Source organism: Emys orbicularis, chromosome 2 (assembly GCF_028017835.1).
Source record: "Emys orbicularis isolate rEmyOrb1 chromosome 2, rEmyOrb1.hap1, whole genome shotgun sequence".
Lineage (NCBI taxonomy): Eukaryota > Metazoa > Chordata > Testudines > Emydidae > Emys > Emys orbicularis.
Window position 1 is genome coordinate 82,029,730 of NC_088684.1, and position 15,028 is coordinate 82,044,757.

At 40.7% G+C, this 15,028-nt stretch overlaps 1 protein-coding gene across 1 annotated transcript in view; it reads right to left on the reverse strand.

The window, feature by feature from the left end:
* Positions 1–15,028, reverse strand: part of LAMA3 (laminin subunit alpha 3) — a 188,363-nt gene that overhangs the window by 112,535 nt on the left and 60,800 nt on the right. Inside the window, exons 11-15 of the mRNA XM_065397793.1 lie at positions 12,158–12,220; positions 10,636–10,674; positions 10,355–10,492; positions 9,378–9,512; positions 1,275–1,409 (exon numbers count right to left, since the gene is read on the reverse strand). Coding sequence (XP_065253865.1) covers positions 1,275–1,409; positions 9,378–9,512; positions 10,355–10,492; positions 10,636–10,674; positions 12,158–12,220 — 510 coding nt within the window. The remainder of the gene's footprint in view (positions 1–1,274; positions 1,410–9,377; positions 9,513–10,354; positions 10,493–10,635; positions 10,675–12,157; positions 12,221–15,028) is intronic.

The window sequence follows — 15,028 nt, forward strand, 5'->3', positions numbered from 1 at the left end:
GATCACTGCTTTATCGCGTTATATCCGAATTCGTGTTATATTGGGTCGCGTTATATCGAGGTAGCGGTGTACTATGTTCTAACATCAGATCTTTAATCCTTGACTAGGAAGGGCTAAAAAGGGGGCCTTGCCTTTTACCCGGAGCGCAGTCACATTTGTGGTCATCGTCATGTTCCTGTCCACACTACTGACCCCAGTATTGCAATGACTTACACACATGCTTAATTTACGCATTGTGAGTAGTCCCACTGAAGTGAATCGGACTACTCAGTGTGTGAGGTTAAGCATGTGTCTTTGCAGGATCAGGGTCTAAAGTTGAAACTTTTAATAACAATTGTCCTTGTAGAGTAGCAATTGGTTCCCTAAAAGTTGTTGGAATTTTGTCCTGAGAATTGGTTATAGCCATAATGTAAAACAATATAGCTCCTCTGTACTGCCAATCTGAAATAAATTTTAATGAGCCTGATTCTCAGGAAACAAATATCCCTCTTAATGATGGTCAGTAGTACCAGGTACATGACAACCACACCTATAACCACACACATAACAACCATGTTTAAAGTACTTAAACATCTGATTTTAATTACAGTGTAGACAGGGCCTGAATGTTTCACTCTACTTGATAACTTTACTGTCTCTAGGTTTCTGTAATATCAATCATATAATTCATTTTGGGTCTGATCAGTAGAACTGCTCAGGTGAGTAAGGTTACTGAGATGAGTAGGTTTGCAGGATCGAGCCCTTTTAGGTCTCATGTAGACTAGGAGTTAAGATGTAATGTTAGCACATGAGAGCTAACGCATGCTAATGCGCTGTAAAAGTCTACAAGGCAATGTATACGTCAATACACGCCAAACTAGTTGAGTTAAAGCTGAGGCTCCCTGTTGGCTTGGACTTGACCAAGTTAGACTTGCTAGAGGGAGAGAGCAATGTCTACATTAGACTTTTAAAACATGTTAGTTAGCATGTTAGCTAACATGTGCTAACATCACACTTTAAATCCCAGTCTAGACAAGGCCTGAGAGGTTAATGAGGCTTTTAAGAACTATAGTTGGTAGCCTCATCTACCTGCCCCACAGAGCTGCTATATACAGTGTACCAAATAAACAGGGAGAGGAGGGAACCACTTACTGTTTCCACCTAAAATGACTCACACTCTTGCTTTGATTCTTGCAGTTTTACATGGAAAAGCTTTTGAGGGAATTAACTGATTTTCTCTGTGTAACAGAAAACAAAAGGAAAGCAAAGCAAAAGAAGGACCCGCTGTTACTCACGCAAGCAGTTCGGATAGCTGAAATAACCTGGAGCACATTGGTTGCATCTAAGTCGAGCATAGTTTTGATGGCACCGACACTGACCGGTAGGCCCACATGTATTGTCCAATGAGCCAAGCGAATCACAGTTGCATTCTGCATGGGGGGAAATAATAAATAATTATTCATGCAGCTATTTGTCTAAAGCAGTAGTTATTTTAAAATAAAATGTTCTGAAAAATTCACCTTTGGCTCAAAAACAAACACAAGACATTCAGCCCAAACCATGATTTTACCAGCAAAAATAAACATCTGCAAACAGTGGCTTAGAATACAATTGCCTGATCAGCCATGATTTTAGTGTCTTATTGCAATGCTATAATTTATTGCTTAAAGAAAGATTTAGTTTGATCATTTGCAAACTACATACAGGATAGAAAGTCACCTTAAAACTGAAGGAAAATTATTTGAGGAAAGTACTTAAAGTCTTAAAAGATAACCTCATGCAGTAAGAATTGAGGAAGTAGAGCAGCATTTGATATGGCATAATGACTAGCTAATAATTTATTAGCATAACAATTTGATACACAGTGTTCATGTTAAAAACTGCTGACCAGCTTTAGTTCAACAAACTCTCAAATGAATTGCTGCCACAGTGCAAAAAAGCTAGTTTATGTGCTGTGAAGTAATGCATAAGAACTAGCATGTGGTTTGTGAATCAGTGTCAGAATATAATTGCTATCCAGTTGGGTGTTTTTACTGGAGTTACCACTATTTTAAATGTTGTTTCCCTGTTCTGTGTATGTGTTTCTGGTTTCCCTCTTTCAGTTCCTCTCTGTTCAGCAGCCAAAGCTGTCTTACTCTGCTGTGTTTATTTCACAGGATTAAGAGAAGCAGCAGGACTCACTACCCAGTCAATATGTGAGGGAGAGAGCTGCTAAAGCAAACTCACTTCCCACCTCTCCCAAAAACATTTCTTCAGTGACACCAATGCCTACAGTTGAACATTAGATTGTAAACTCTTTGGGGCAGGGCCCATCTTTTTTGTTCTCTGTTTGTACAGCATCTAGTACAATAGGGTCTTGGTCCAGGACTGGGGTTCCTAGACACTACAGCATTACAATAAACAAATAAACAAAATTAAATGTAGAGAGTTAAATTCTCATTTTATTTAAATGTAGTTACATCAGTGTAAGGGCTTAATCCTACTCCCAGTGAATCAATGGAAATGCTCCCATTGACTTCAATGGGGCAGGATCAGATACTAAGTGAGAGGAGAATCTGGCCCAGGCTAGTGTGTATAGCCCGAGGAACAGTGATTTGATCTTAAGTGGGATTGGCACACAGATAGATAATATTATACTAAGCCAAATAGTTTTTCTCACCCCTCCTCCTAATCGAGTTTTCCAAGGAACTCTGCTGTTGCACTAGATAAAAAAAAAGCTTTCCAAACATCCTGCCATGTCCCGTTACATCAGTTTTATGATCATGCATAGGTAAACGATGGTTAAAGAAGAAACTGTGTCACCCCCTTTTTTACTTTGACTGCATGCCTCCTTTTAGTTTTTTCTTTTATATTTAATTATCTTTTACAGTCTTTTTTGTGACTTGTTTTTGCATGATCTCTTACGCCTTTTATGTTTCATTGCAGATTTCAGTGTTAAAAGTTTAAACCAGTTCAATATGGGCTACATTTGCTACACTAGATTGCCATTTGATTCACTTCCAACTTAAAAAAATTATAGCATGGACGTAGTATTTTAAAACCACTGAACTGTGTGTACCAATGTAGAACTCTGATGTGATGTTTTTCATTAAAACATTTTAATGCACTCCAGATCTGGAAAAGGGAGAGCCATATGGTAATTCTTTACTCCATCCATTTTGTTTGTTGATTCAAAACTAGTACTTTGGATTTTTCTTCTAAAGAGCATAAAGAATTCTGTAGTCCTTTCACGGGTATATATTACGAACGTAAGCCCATAATGAAGGTGTCTGTTATATTTACTAATCCAAAATAATGATTGTGACATTCTGAACCCCCTATGTTCAACCTTTTTACAAGACTATGATAAATTTTGTACAAAGTATGCCTTGAGAGGTATCACTTGAAAACTTATAATTTGCTGAACATTATTGTGCTGGTAAAATATCTGTGGCAACATTGTATGTAAAGTTATAAAATTCTACTCTATATGTCATGTTCCAAGTATGGGTAACCAGCTTCAAACCAGTTCCCCAGAGACAAAAGGCTAGACAACATCTCAGCCAGGTGTCAACACAATCAAATGGACTATCACCTAGTTAAGCAGCCATTCTTTGGCAGGAAGAAGGGTGTGAGCGAGAACTTTACATATTAATAGTGAAACAGTGGGAGGTTCCCATCCCCCAGACCTCCTGTCTCCTGAACGCCAGCTGGAGATGATCTTCAAAGGGAAAAGAGAACTATAAGAAATGGCAAGAGAAGCCCCAAAATACTCCTCCCTTTCTCTCTGCTCACGGGCATCAACAGCACCTGAAAAGACACTGGACTGGGGGAGGAGTCCTGACTGAAAGAGTTCAGTCAGTAATGATTGCAAAAGCATGTGGTGAGAAAAACCTTTTCTTTGAATTCATTTAGCTTGATAAGTTAGATATTAGTTGTGTTTTACTTTTTATTTTCTTTGTAACCAATTTTGACTTTTATGCCTGATTACTTGTAATCACTTCAAATCTTTTTTTCTGTGGTTAATAAACTTATTTTATTATTTTATCTAAACTAGTGTGTATGGAATGAAGTGATTGGGAACCTCCATTTGAGATAACGGGGTTTGTGCATATCATTTTCTATTAATGAAATGACGGACTTTCTATGAGCTTATATTGTCCGGAAGAAAATTGCTAGGCAGTACAAGACACACATATCTGAGGACAAGTCTGGAACTGGGAATTTGCTGGTGTCACTCTGCAATATAACTCAGGAGTGACTGGCCAAAGCACTCATACAACATAGCTGGGAGTGATTTTGCATGCTGGAGGCTGGGTGTGAACAGACCAGAAATGTTTTTTTCTGACAGTGAAGCAGTATAAAAGGCACCCCAAATTGGAGAGTTGAGGGGACACAGCTGTTCAATAGTCCAGACTGTTGTACCCTGTGTAACATCACAATGATACAACAACTAGGAAGCAAATTCTCCTGTATCTTTCTATATGCAACATGTTCATGTGTGCACACAAGCATACATCAAAACGTATTGTGACATGAGATATCACCTTTTCTCTCACTGGCTGAAATTCACCTCAGTGCTGAGGGTCTACGCCACTTAAATCCTGAATTAACAACTTCACACTCTAAACAATATAGAGACGTCTTGCCTGAAGCAGACACTCTCTAACACAAACTGGTGACAGAAAGAGACTTGACTGGTTTCTTGTACAGAAACAAATAGTTACAGGGGAGTTTTGCGAGGGAGTTTAGAGGGGGGGGGCTAGATACTCTTCATTAACATTCCTTAAGCTTAAGGCAATAAACACCCCCTGATAAAAACAAAACAACAATAATGGAAAGAGTTGCAGGAGTAAAAAGATAATGCAGACAGAAGTCCAGCAGCAGGGTGGGGACTATCTAGTTTATTGCGTTGAATGCAGCATGTATGATTACCTGCCTTATGGGCAAGTGGCATATGTGTACATTCCGTGCAAGGAGCTCCTGGCCCCCAGAGACCAGAGTGGCTGAACTGGAGGAGGAAAGGCAAAAAGAGAGGTACATAGATGAGACTTTCTGGGACACAGTAGAAGGGTCCCATCCCCAGTCTGACAGCCTCTGTGATGTTGAGGAGGATGTAAGTCTCAGGGAAGGAGAGCATCAAACTGGAGCACAGGGAAACGATCCCATAGTTGGGACCCTCTTTCCAGATGATTCTATGGTATCCTCTCTCACTGAGGATACCTCTCCAGGGGAGGGAACTCCAGCTATTAGGAAGAGTAATAGTAATGGGGGATTCGATCATTAGATACATAGATAGCTGGGTTTGTGATGACCACGAGAACAGCATAGTTACTTGCCTGCTGGGTACGAAGGCTGCGGATTTCTCGAGACATCTAGACAGACTTATGTGTAGTGCTGGGGAGAAGCCGGTGGTCATGGTACATGTAGGTACTAATGACATAGGGAAGGATAGGGGAGAGGTCCCGGAAGCCAAATTTAGGCTGCTTGGTACGAGATTGAAGCCCAGGACCTCCATGGTAGCATTCTCTGAAATACTTCCAGTTCCCACGCAGAGACAGTTAGACAGGCCGAACTGCAGGGTCTCAGTGCATGGATGAGACGATGGTGTAGGGAGGAGGGGTTTAGATTTATTAGGAACTGGGGAAACTTTTTGGGAAAAGAAAGCCTATACAGGAAGGATGGGCTCCACCTAAACCAATACAGAACCAGATTGCTGGCACTTAAAATTTAAAGGGTGGTAGAGCAGTTTTTAAACTAAGGGCTGGGGGAAAGCCGACAGGTGCGAATGACCACGTGGTTCGGGCAGAGACATCCCTCTGGGGATTCTATTAATGGAGATTCTCTATGTCCTAGTAAGGAGGAGAGGATGGAAGATGATAAAATATGGGTAGGATCTGATGAGAAACAGTCAAATGAAAGAGTCCCATTCAGTTACATCACACAATGGCAGACACCTAAAAGGTGACCATTTTAAGTGCTTATATACAAATGTTAGAAATCTAAATAATAAGATGGGTGAACTTGAGTGCCTCGTATTAAATGAGGATGACCAGGTGATAGTGTCTGTGAAATGCTTAGGGAGATTAGAGAGGCTATAAAAATAAAAAACTCAATAATAATGGGGGATTTCAACTATCCCCACATTGACTGGGTACATGTCACCTCAGGACGGGTTGCAGAGATAAAGTTTCTTGACACCTTAAATGACTGCTTCTTGGAGCAGTTAGTCCTGGAACCCACAAGAGGAGAGGCAATTCTTGATTCAGTCCTAAGTGGAGCACAGGATCTGGTCCAAGAGGTGAATATAGCTCTACTGCTTGGTAATAATGACCATAATATAATTAAATTTAACATCCCTGTGGTGCGGAAAATACCACAGCAGCCCACTACAGTAGCATTTAATTTCAGAAAGGGGAACTACACAAAAATGAGGAAGTTAGTTAAACAGACATTAAAAGATACAATACCAAAAGTGAAATCCCTGCAAGGTGCACGGAAACATTTTAAAGACACCAAAATAGAGGCTCAGACTAAATGTAGACCCCAAATTAAAAAAAAACATAGTAAGAGAACCAAGAAAGTGCCACCGTGACCAAACAACAAAGTAAAAGAAGCAATGAGAGGCAAAAAGGCATCCTTTAAAAAGTGGAAGTTAAATCCTAGTGAGGAAAATAGAAAGGAGCATAAACTCTGGCAAATGAAGTATTAAAAATATAATTAGGAAGGCTAAAAAAGAATTTGAAGACAGCTAGCCAAAGACTCAAAAAGTAATAGCAAAAAAACCTGTAAGTACATCAGAAGCAGGAAGCCTACTAAACAACCAATGGGTCCACTGGACGATCGAGATGCTAAAGGAGCATTCAAGGACGATAAGGTCACTGCGGAAAAACTAAATGAATGTTTTGCATCGGTCTCCATGGCTGAGGATGTGAGGCATTCTTTTTAGGTGACAAATCTGAGGAACTGTCCCAGACTGAGGTGTCATTAGAGGAAGTTTTGGACCAAATTGATAAAATTAAACAGTCACCAGGACCAGAAGGTATTCACCCAAGAGTTCTGAAGGAATTCAAATGTGAAATTGCAGAACTACTAACTGTAGCATGTAACCTGTCATTTAAATCAGCTTCTGTACCAGATGACTGGAGGATAGCTAATGTGACACCAATTTTTAAAAAAGGCTCCAGAGGAGATTCCGGCAATTATAGGCCAGTAAGCCTGACTTCAGTACCGGGCAAACTGGTTGAAACTATAGTAAAGAACAGAATTATCAGACACATAGATTAACATGATTTGTTGGGGAAGAGTCAACATGGTTTTAGTAAAGGGAAATCATGCCTCACCAATCTACTAGAATTCTTTGAAGTGGTCAGCAAACATGTGGACAAAGGGGGATCCCGTGAATATAGTGTACTTAAATTTTCAGAAAGTCTTTTACAAGTCCCTCACCAAAGGCTCTTCAGCAAAGTAAACTGTCATGGGATAAGAAGGAAGATCCTCTCATGGATCAGTAACTGGTTAAAAGATAGGAAACAAAGGACAGGAATAAATGGTCAATTTTCAGAATGGAGAGAGATAACTAGTGGTGTCCCTTAAGGGTCTGTACTGGGACCAGTCCTATTCAACATATTCATAAATTAGCTGGAAAAAGGTGGCAAAATTTGCAGATGATACAAAACTACTCGAGATAGTTAAGTCCCAGGCAGACTGCGAAAAGCTACAAAAGGATTTTAAAACTGGGTGACTGGGCAACAAAATGGTAGATGAAATTCAATGTTGATAAATGCAAAGTAATGTACATTGGAAAACATAATCCCAACTGTACATATAAAATGATGGAGTCTAAATTAGCTGTTACCACTCAATAAAGAGATCTTGGAGTCATTGTGGATACTTCTCGGAAAACATCCACTCAATATGCAGAGGCAGTCAAAAAAGCTAACAGCATGTTGGGAATCATTAGGAAAGGGATAAAATATTAGACAGAAAATATCATATTGCCTCTATATAAATTTATGGTACGCCCACATCTTGAATACTGTGTGCAGATGTGGTCACCCCATCTCAAAAAAGATATATTGGTATTGGAAAAGGTACAGAAAAGGGCCAAAAAATGATTAGGGGTATGAAACAGCTTCCATATGAGGAGAGATTAATAAGACGGAGACTTTTCAGCTTGGAAAAGAGACGACTCAGGGGGACATGATAGAGGTCTATAAAATCATGACTGGTGGGGAGAAAGTAAATAAGGAAGTATTATTTACTCATTCTCATAATACAAGAACTAGGGGTCACCAAATGAAATTAATAGACAGCAGGTTTAAAACAAACAAAAGGAAGTATTTCTTCACACAACGCACAGTCAACCTGTGGAACTCTTTGCCAGAGGATGTTGTGAAGGCCAAGACTATAACAGGGTTCAAAAAAGAACTAGATAAATTCATGGAGGATAGGGCCATCAATGGCTAATAGCCAGGATGGGCAGGGATGGTGTCCCTAGCCTCTGTTTGCCAGAAGCTGGGAATGGCCGACAGGGGATGGATCACTTGATGATAACCTGTTCTGTTCATTCCCTCTGAAGCACCTGGCACTGGCCACTGTCAGAAGACAGGATACTGGGCTAGATGGACCTTGGTCTGACCCAGTATAGCTGTTCTTATGTATAAGCTTATAGTCCAGGAGTACTGATCAGTACCCGCTCTCTGCATCAGGGCAGTAACGTAGGGTGTGGGAGTTGGATATGTGGGCCAAATTCTTCCCTCAAACACAACTGTGCAACTCCTATGATGGTGATGGGCTTTCATGATAGAAATGAGACAACAGAGACTGGTCCAGGGTCTTTCATTTGCTCTCAAAATACACATGGAATGACTGACAAGGGGAAAATGGATTCTTATTTACAAAATAAAAAGCAACTTCTTTCTACATTTTACAAAACAGAAAGTTTATAAGGATGTAAGTGCTCTTGCTAGCAGAGACCCTCTTAAAAAACAAACAAATCCTTCATAGCACATCTTTGTATACTTCATTTCTTCTGATGTCAATAATACTGCTAGTGCTGTAAACATCTTTGTGAAAAGGGTTTTCGTAGCCTTTTATTTTTTAAAAGAGCATTTGTGCGGATTGTTGACCTCCACTACAGGGTTCAATCTGTCCATGAAACATAGAGAAATATAAAAATAAGATCTAATAACTAGATTTCGAGGCTTGCCTGCAATTAGTGTTCTAAATAGTCAAGAGCAGTGACAGGACAAGGGGAAACTATGAACTTTCACCATACAGAATGTAAGAGAACCTTACCTATTTACAATAATGAATACTGCCCCAGTCAATGCAAAAACAGAATCTTAAAGTACGGTCATTCCAGTCCAGCCTCTCAGTGGCCAGGTCAATGCTATACGTATCACCTGCAATCTTACCTTGACAGATAGGGAAAGAATGGTAGCCAGGACGACAGCTGTCACACTGAGGTCCATCTACCTCAAAGCGGCAGAGACATTTCCCAAGGAAATCACAGATTTCAGGGAAGGCACCAGCTGAATTACATGCACACACTACAAACAAGAAGAGAATTTTAGAGGCAGCCGCTGCAGAGATATTCCTCTTCCTCCTTCCTAAAAACATTCCCTTCTTCCTAATCTCCAGTATTAATGGCCAGATTCTGCCATCCTTATGCTGTTGATTAGCTCTATGGATTTTGAAGTGATTATTTGTGAAGAAAGGTATTAATCAGTGTGAGTAAGCATGGCAGAATCTGGCCCAAATGTCAGTGTCAATGTTCTCATTCAGGGCCAGATGGGGCAGTACTCTACACTGGAAGTAGTTCCACTGTTTTCAAGACTACTTGTGAAGTAAACAACAGTGGTCTGGTTTTATAATCTCAGTTTGGATTGGGTCTACTGAAATACATTTAAAAAATTATCTAGACTATTACCAACACCAGTATGTAGGTGTATAGTAAAAGTATTTTAAAAAAACAAACAGCTTTCTATCACTGACTGTAGCAGTCATAGCTTGACACATCAAAGGGGCATTGTCAAGTCAAACTAGGCCCAAAATTAAGGTTTTGTAAAACCAAGGTAACGGAATTTTTTCCATTTTTGTTAAACTGTTATCAATCACACATTATTAAATCCATAGTCAAATCAGAATCTGATAGATGCATCATGCATTAGATAACAGTCAATGAGTTGAAGGTACCTGTATGATTTAGGGGGGAAAAACCCTCTTCTGGACCTTTTCACTTTTTGCTTCCTATCATTCTATGCAGAATCACTTACTAAAGTCTCAGTCCTGCAAAAGGACACAATCCTTACTCCCCCTGAACTCTACATAGAACAAGGATGCATCCACAGGGTCAGGGTGATATTGACAGAGAGAGAGTATTGTTGCTTACTCTGACAGAAAGGGTATTGAAAATACCCTACTGCACAGGCATCACAGGAAAGCCCCTGAAATCCAACTCGACATCTGCACTGTCCTGTCTTTCCATCACAGTTGCCATCCAGCACTCCCGAGCCATAGCACTGGCAAGCTAAACAGCACATTTTGTAAAAGAAAACATTTGCTGAGTTACAGTCTTGAAGTTCACATTACATTTGGATTTAAAATGTTGGCATTTGTATGTAATTTGGGTTCAGACTGTAAAAAAAAAAAAAAAAAAACTATGGAACTTACGCTGACATTGAGGGCCAAAAAATCCTGGTTTGCAGCCATCTTCAGACATAAACAGAAGAAAGAAAGAGCTGAACAAAGCTGCAGCACAAACCTATAAAAACCCTTTACATTTTGTGCAGCATAACAGACCCGGGGTTAATACTGGTTAAAAAAACAGTGCTATTACTCTGTAACTAATACAATTACTTACATGCCACTTGCACACAAATCCCATTTTCAAAACGTGAGCAATCACCTATTTTTCTGCCAAATTCCTTTATAATCAACGTTGTCAGGAATACAAATTTACAATTTGTATAACCATAGGAGCATCCATCAAGAGACAAGTCTCTCTCTCTCATGCCTCAATTTTTGTGCTACTGGCTAAAACTTGAGCAATTGTAGTTCTGTTTCTTCCCATGTAGATTTATTCACTTAGTTATCACTCTTTGCTATTCTTTTCATTTTAGAAATATGAACGAAAAGGATTTACCCACAGGGCTATGCAGATTTCTGCAGAAAACCATAATTCTGAGCCATAGGTTTGTCGGTGAAACTATTTTTGAGGACACACATCTAGTGTCATTCTTCCCAGCTGAATCAAACAAAGAGGAGATGATTGGCTTTAAATGAACAAGTTTTTGGGTGAACACAGGGGGATCTAGCACTCTACAGACATTTTCAGGAAAACAACTAGGACCTGTAAACATGGAAATGGATTTATGTTTGTCTGATTATATCTGAAAGAATTCACTAGTTCAACAGATGAAAGCCCTTTTGTCAGCACACACATCAACAGCAACTCAGCGAACGCTACTGAATATTAAGCAAATATTACATTTTCTAGGATCTTAAAAAAGTGCTAGATTTTTTTAATTATCACCAACAAAATGCAGTTTAAATACTTATTTACTTGAGTCACATTTGTAGTGTTCTGTAATGTGAAAGTATATACTTGAGTTGGGGCTTACTGCAAAGCCCCTTGAATTGTATGGAATCTTTCCATGGATTTCAACTGGTTTTGCATTGGCCTTTAAATAAGAAACATGTAGCAGTTATAAAAATCAAAATGCTGCATTGCCAAGGGCATTATACAGTATTTGCCAGGTGCAGGAGAGACCAGAAGCAGAGGTCAGGTAGCCTTAAGTAAGAGATTTTTCACTGGCAGACAGTTAACAAGCTGTTCATATATCAGAGAATCCTAAAATGGATCAGTTTATGATGGTGTCAAGCAAAAAGGTCAGCTTCTTCTGCGGGTGTTTGCCTGCGGCCAGCTGAACTTATTTTTACCCAACTTTCATTCTGGGGTCAGCACATTAAATTGTTTAATATAAGCATGAATATATGTTGGGTTTCTGGTAAGAAGACAAATATTGAAAAAGACATTACTGCAATAGCACCAAACATGACAACATAACAAGAACAAACATTTCTGAAACAATAAAAAGAAAGAAAGAAAGAAAGAAAGAAAGAAAGAAAGAAAGAAAGAAAGAAAGAAAGAAAGAAAGAAAGAAAGAAAGAAAGAAAGAAAGAAAGAACTTGCCTTTAATACCACCAGCCACAGGGTATTCTGGATTTGGAGTAGTAAAAGGATAAATAGGAATTCCTTTAAAACAAAAAAAAACGCCATTAGGAATACTGGTTACAAATAAGATCCTAGATTTCTTTCACTTAAGATCATGCCATAAAACCCATGTGCTTTTTATCATAAATAATATACGGTATTTATATGACTCCAGTAACCAGGACAGCTTTTATATTTGTTTTCAAGGAACTGACAATAGGGAACTGGTAATAACAAGACTTGGAACCCTTCACCTCCATGTTCCCAATTCAAATCCAAACCAGGGCCTGATTATTCCTTGAGAGGGGACAACCCCAGGAGACCAACCATCAGCTGGAAAATCTACATGGTACCTTCCTGTTCCCCCGCCTTTTGCAGAGGGGTTTCTGATACCATTTACTGGGTAGAGGTGCTGTCTTCAATGCTACTGCTTTCAGGAGCTGTGCTGCCACTAATTCTATCTTCTGTTCCTGTCCCCTACCTCTGCCCTGTTTTGAAGAGATGGAGTTAATAATGGTGCTTGCAATAACTCCTGGGCAGATTTCCATTTGGAAATCCACCAGGTAAGTAAAGGGAGATATGCTCCCAAAAGATTCTCCTCTGTCAGCTTTGATTATGGACCTGATTCAAAACCCGTGGAAAGACTTCCAAAGACTTATACTTCCAAAGACTTACTCCTCCAAGAAGGAGGAGTGCTAGGCAGAGACAGGTTCCACCTAACGAAGAGAGGGAAGAGCATCTTCGCAAGCAGGCTGGCTAACCTAGTGAGGAGGGCTTTAAACTAGGTTCACCGGGGGAAGGAGACCAAAGCCCTGAGGTAAGTGGGGAAATGGGATACCGGGAGGAAGCATGAGCAGGAGAGCGCAAGAGGGGAGGACTCCTGTCTCATACTGAGAAAGCGGGATGATCAGCGAGTTATCTTAAGTGCCTATACACAAATGCAAGAAGCCTGGGAAACAAGCAGGGAGAACTGGAAGTCCTGGCACAGTCAAGGAACTATGATGTGATTGGAATAACAGAGAATTGGTGGGATAACTCACATGACTGGAGTACTGTCATGGATGGATATAAACTGTTCAGGAAGGACAGGCAGGGCAGAAAAGGTGGGGGAGTTGCATTGTATGTAAGAGAGCAGTATGACTGCTCAGAGCTCCGGTATGAAACTGCAGAAAAACCTGAGAGTCTCTGGATTAAGTTTAGAAGTGTGAGCAACAAGGGTGATGTCGTGGTGGGAGTCTGCTATAGACCACCAGACCAGGGGGATGAGGTGGACGAGGCTTTCTTCCGGCAACTAACAGAAGTTACTAGATCGCAGGCCCTGGTTCTCATGGGAGACTTTAATCACCCTGATAGCTGCTGGGAGAGCAATACAGCTGAGCCCAGACAATCCAGGAAATTTTTGGAAAGTGTAGGGGACAATTTCCTGGTGCAAGTGCTGGAGGAACCAACTAGGGGCAGAGCTCTTCTTGACCTGCTGCTCACAAACCGGAAGAATTAGTAGGGGAAGCAAAAGTGGATGGGAAACCTGGGAGGCAGTGACCATGAGATGGTCGAGTTCAGGATCCTGACACAAGGAAGAAAGGAGAGCAGCAGAATACAGACCCTGGACTTCAGAGAAGCAGACTTTGACTCCCTCAGGGAACTAATGGGCAGGATCCCCTGGGAGAATAACATGAGGGGGCAAAGGAGTCCAGAAGAGCTGGCTGTATATTAAAGAATCCTTATTGAGGTTGCAGGAACAAACCATCCCGATGTGTAGAAAGAATACTAAATATGGCAGGTGACCAGCTTGGCTTAACAGTGAAATCCTTGCTGATCTTAAACGCAAAAAAGAAGCTTACAAGAAGTGGAAGATTGGACAAATGACCAGTGAGGAGTATAAAAATATTGTTCAGGCATGCAGGCATGAAATCAGGAAGACCAAATCACACTTGGAGTTGCAGCTAGCAAGAGATGTTAAGAGTAACAAGAAGGGTTTCTTCAGATATGTTAGCAACAAGAAGAAAGTCAAGGAAAGTGTGGGCCCCTTACTGAATGAGGGAGGGAACCTAGTGACAGAGGATGTGGAAAAAGCTAATGTACTCAATGCTTTTTTTGCCTCTGTCTTCACGAACAAGATCAGCTCCCAGACTGCTGCACTGGGCAGCACAGCATGGGGAGGAGGTGACCAGCCCTCTGTGGAGAAAGAAGTGGTTTGGGACTATTTGGAAAAGCTGGATAAGCACAAATCCATGGGGCTGGATGCGCTGCATCTGAGGGTGCTAAAGGAGTTGGCAGATGTGATTGCAGAGCCATTGGCCATTATCTTTGAAAACTCATGGTGATTGGGGGAGGTCCCGGATGACTGGAAAAAGGCTAATGTAGTGCCCATCTTTAAAAAAGGGAAGAAGGAAGATCAAGGGAACTACAGGCCAGTCAGCCTCACCTCAGTCCCTGGAAAAATCAAGGAGCAGGTCCTCAAGGAATCAATTTTGAAGCACTTAGAGGAGAGGAAAGTGATCAGGAACAGTCAGCATGGATTCACCAAGGGGAAGTCGTGCCTGACTAACCTAATTGCCTTCTATGATGAGATAACTGGCTCTGTGGATGAGGGGAAAGCAGTGGATGTGTTATTCCTTGACTTTAGCAAAGCTTTTGATACGGTCTCCCACAGTATTCTTGCCGGCAAGTTAAAGAAGTATGGGCTGGATGAATGGACTATAAGGTGGATAGAAAGCTGGCTAGATCGTCGGGCTCAACGGGTAATGATCAATGGCTCCATGTCTAGTTGGCAGCCGGTATCAAGCGGAGTGCCCCAAGGGTCGGTCCTGGGGCCGGTTTTGTTCAATATCTTCATTAATGATCTGGAGG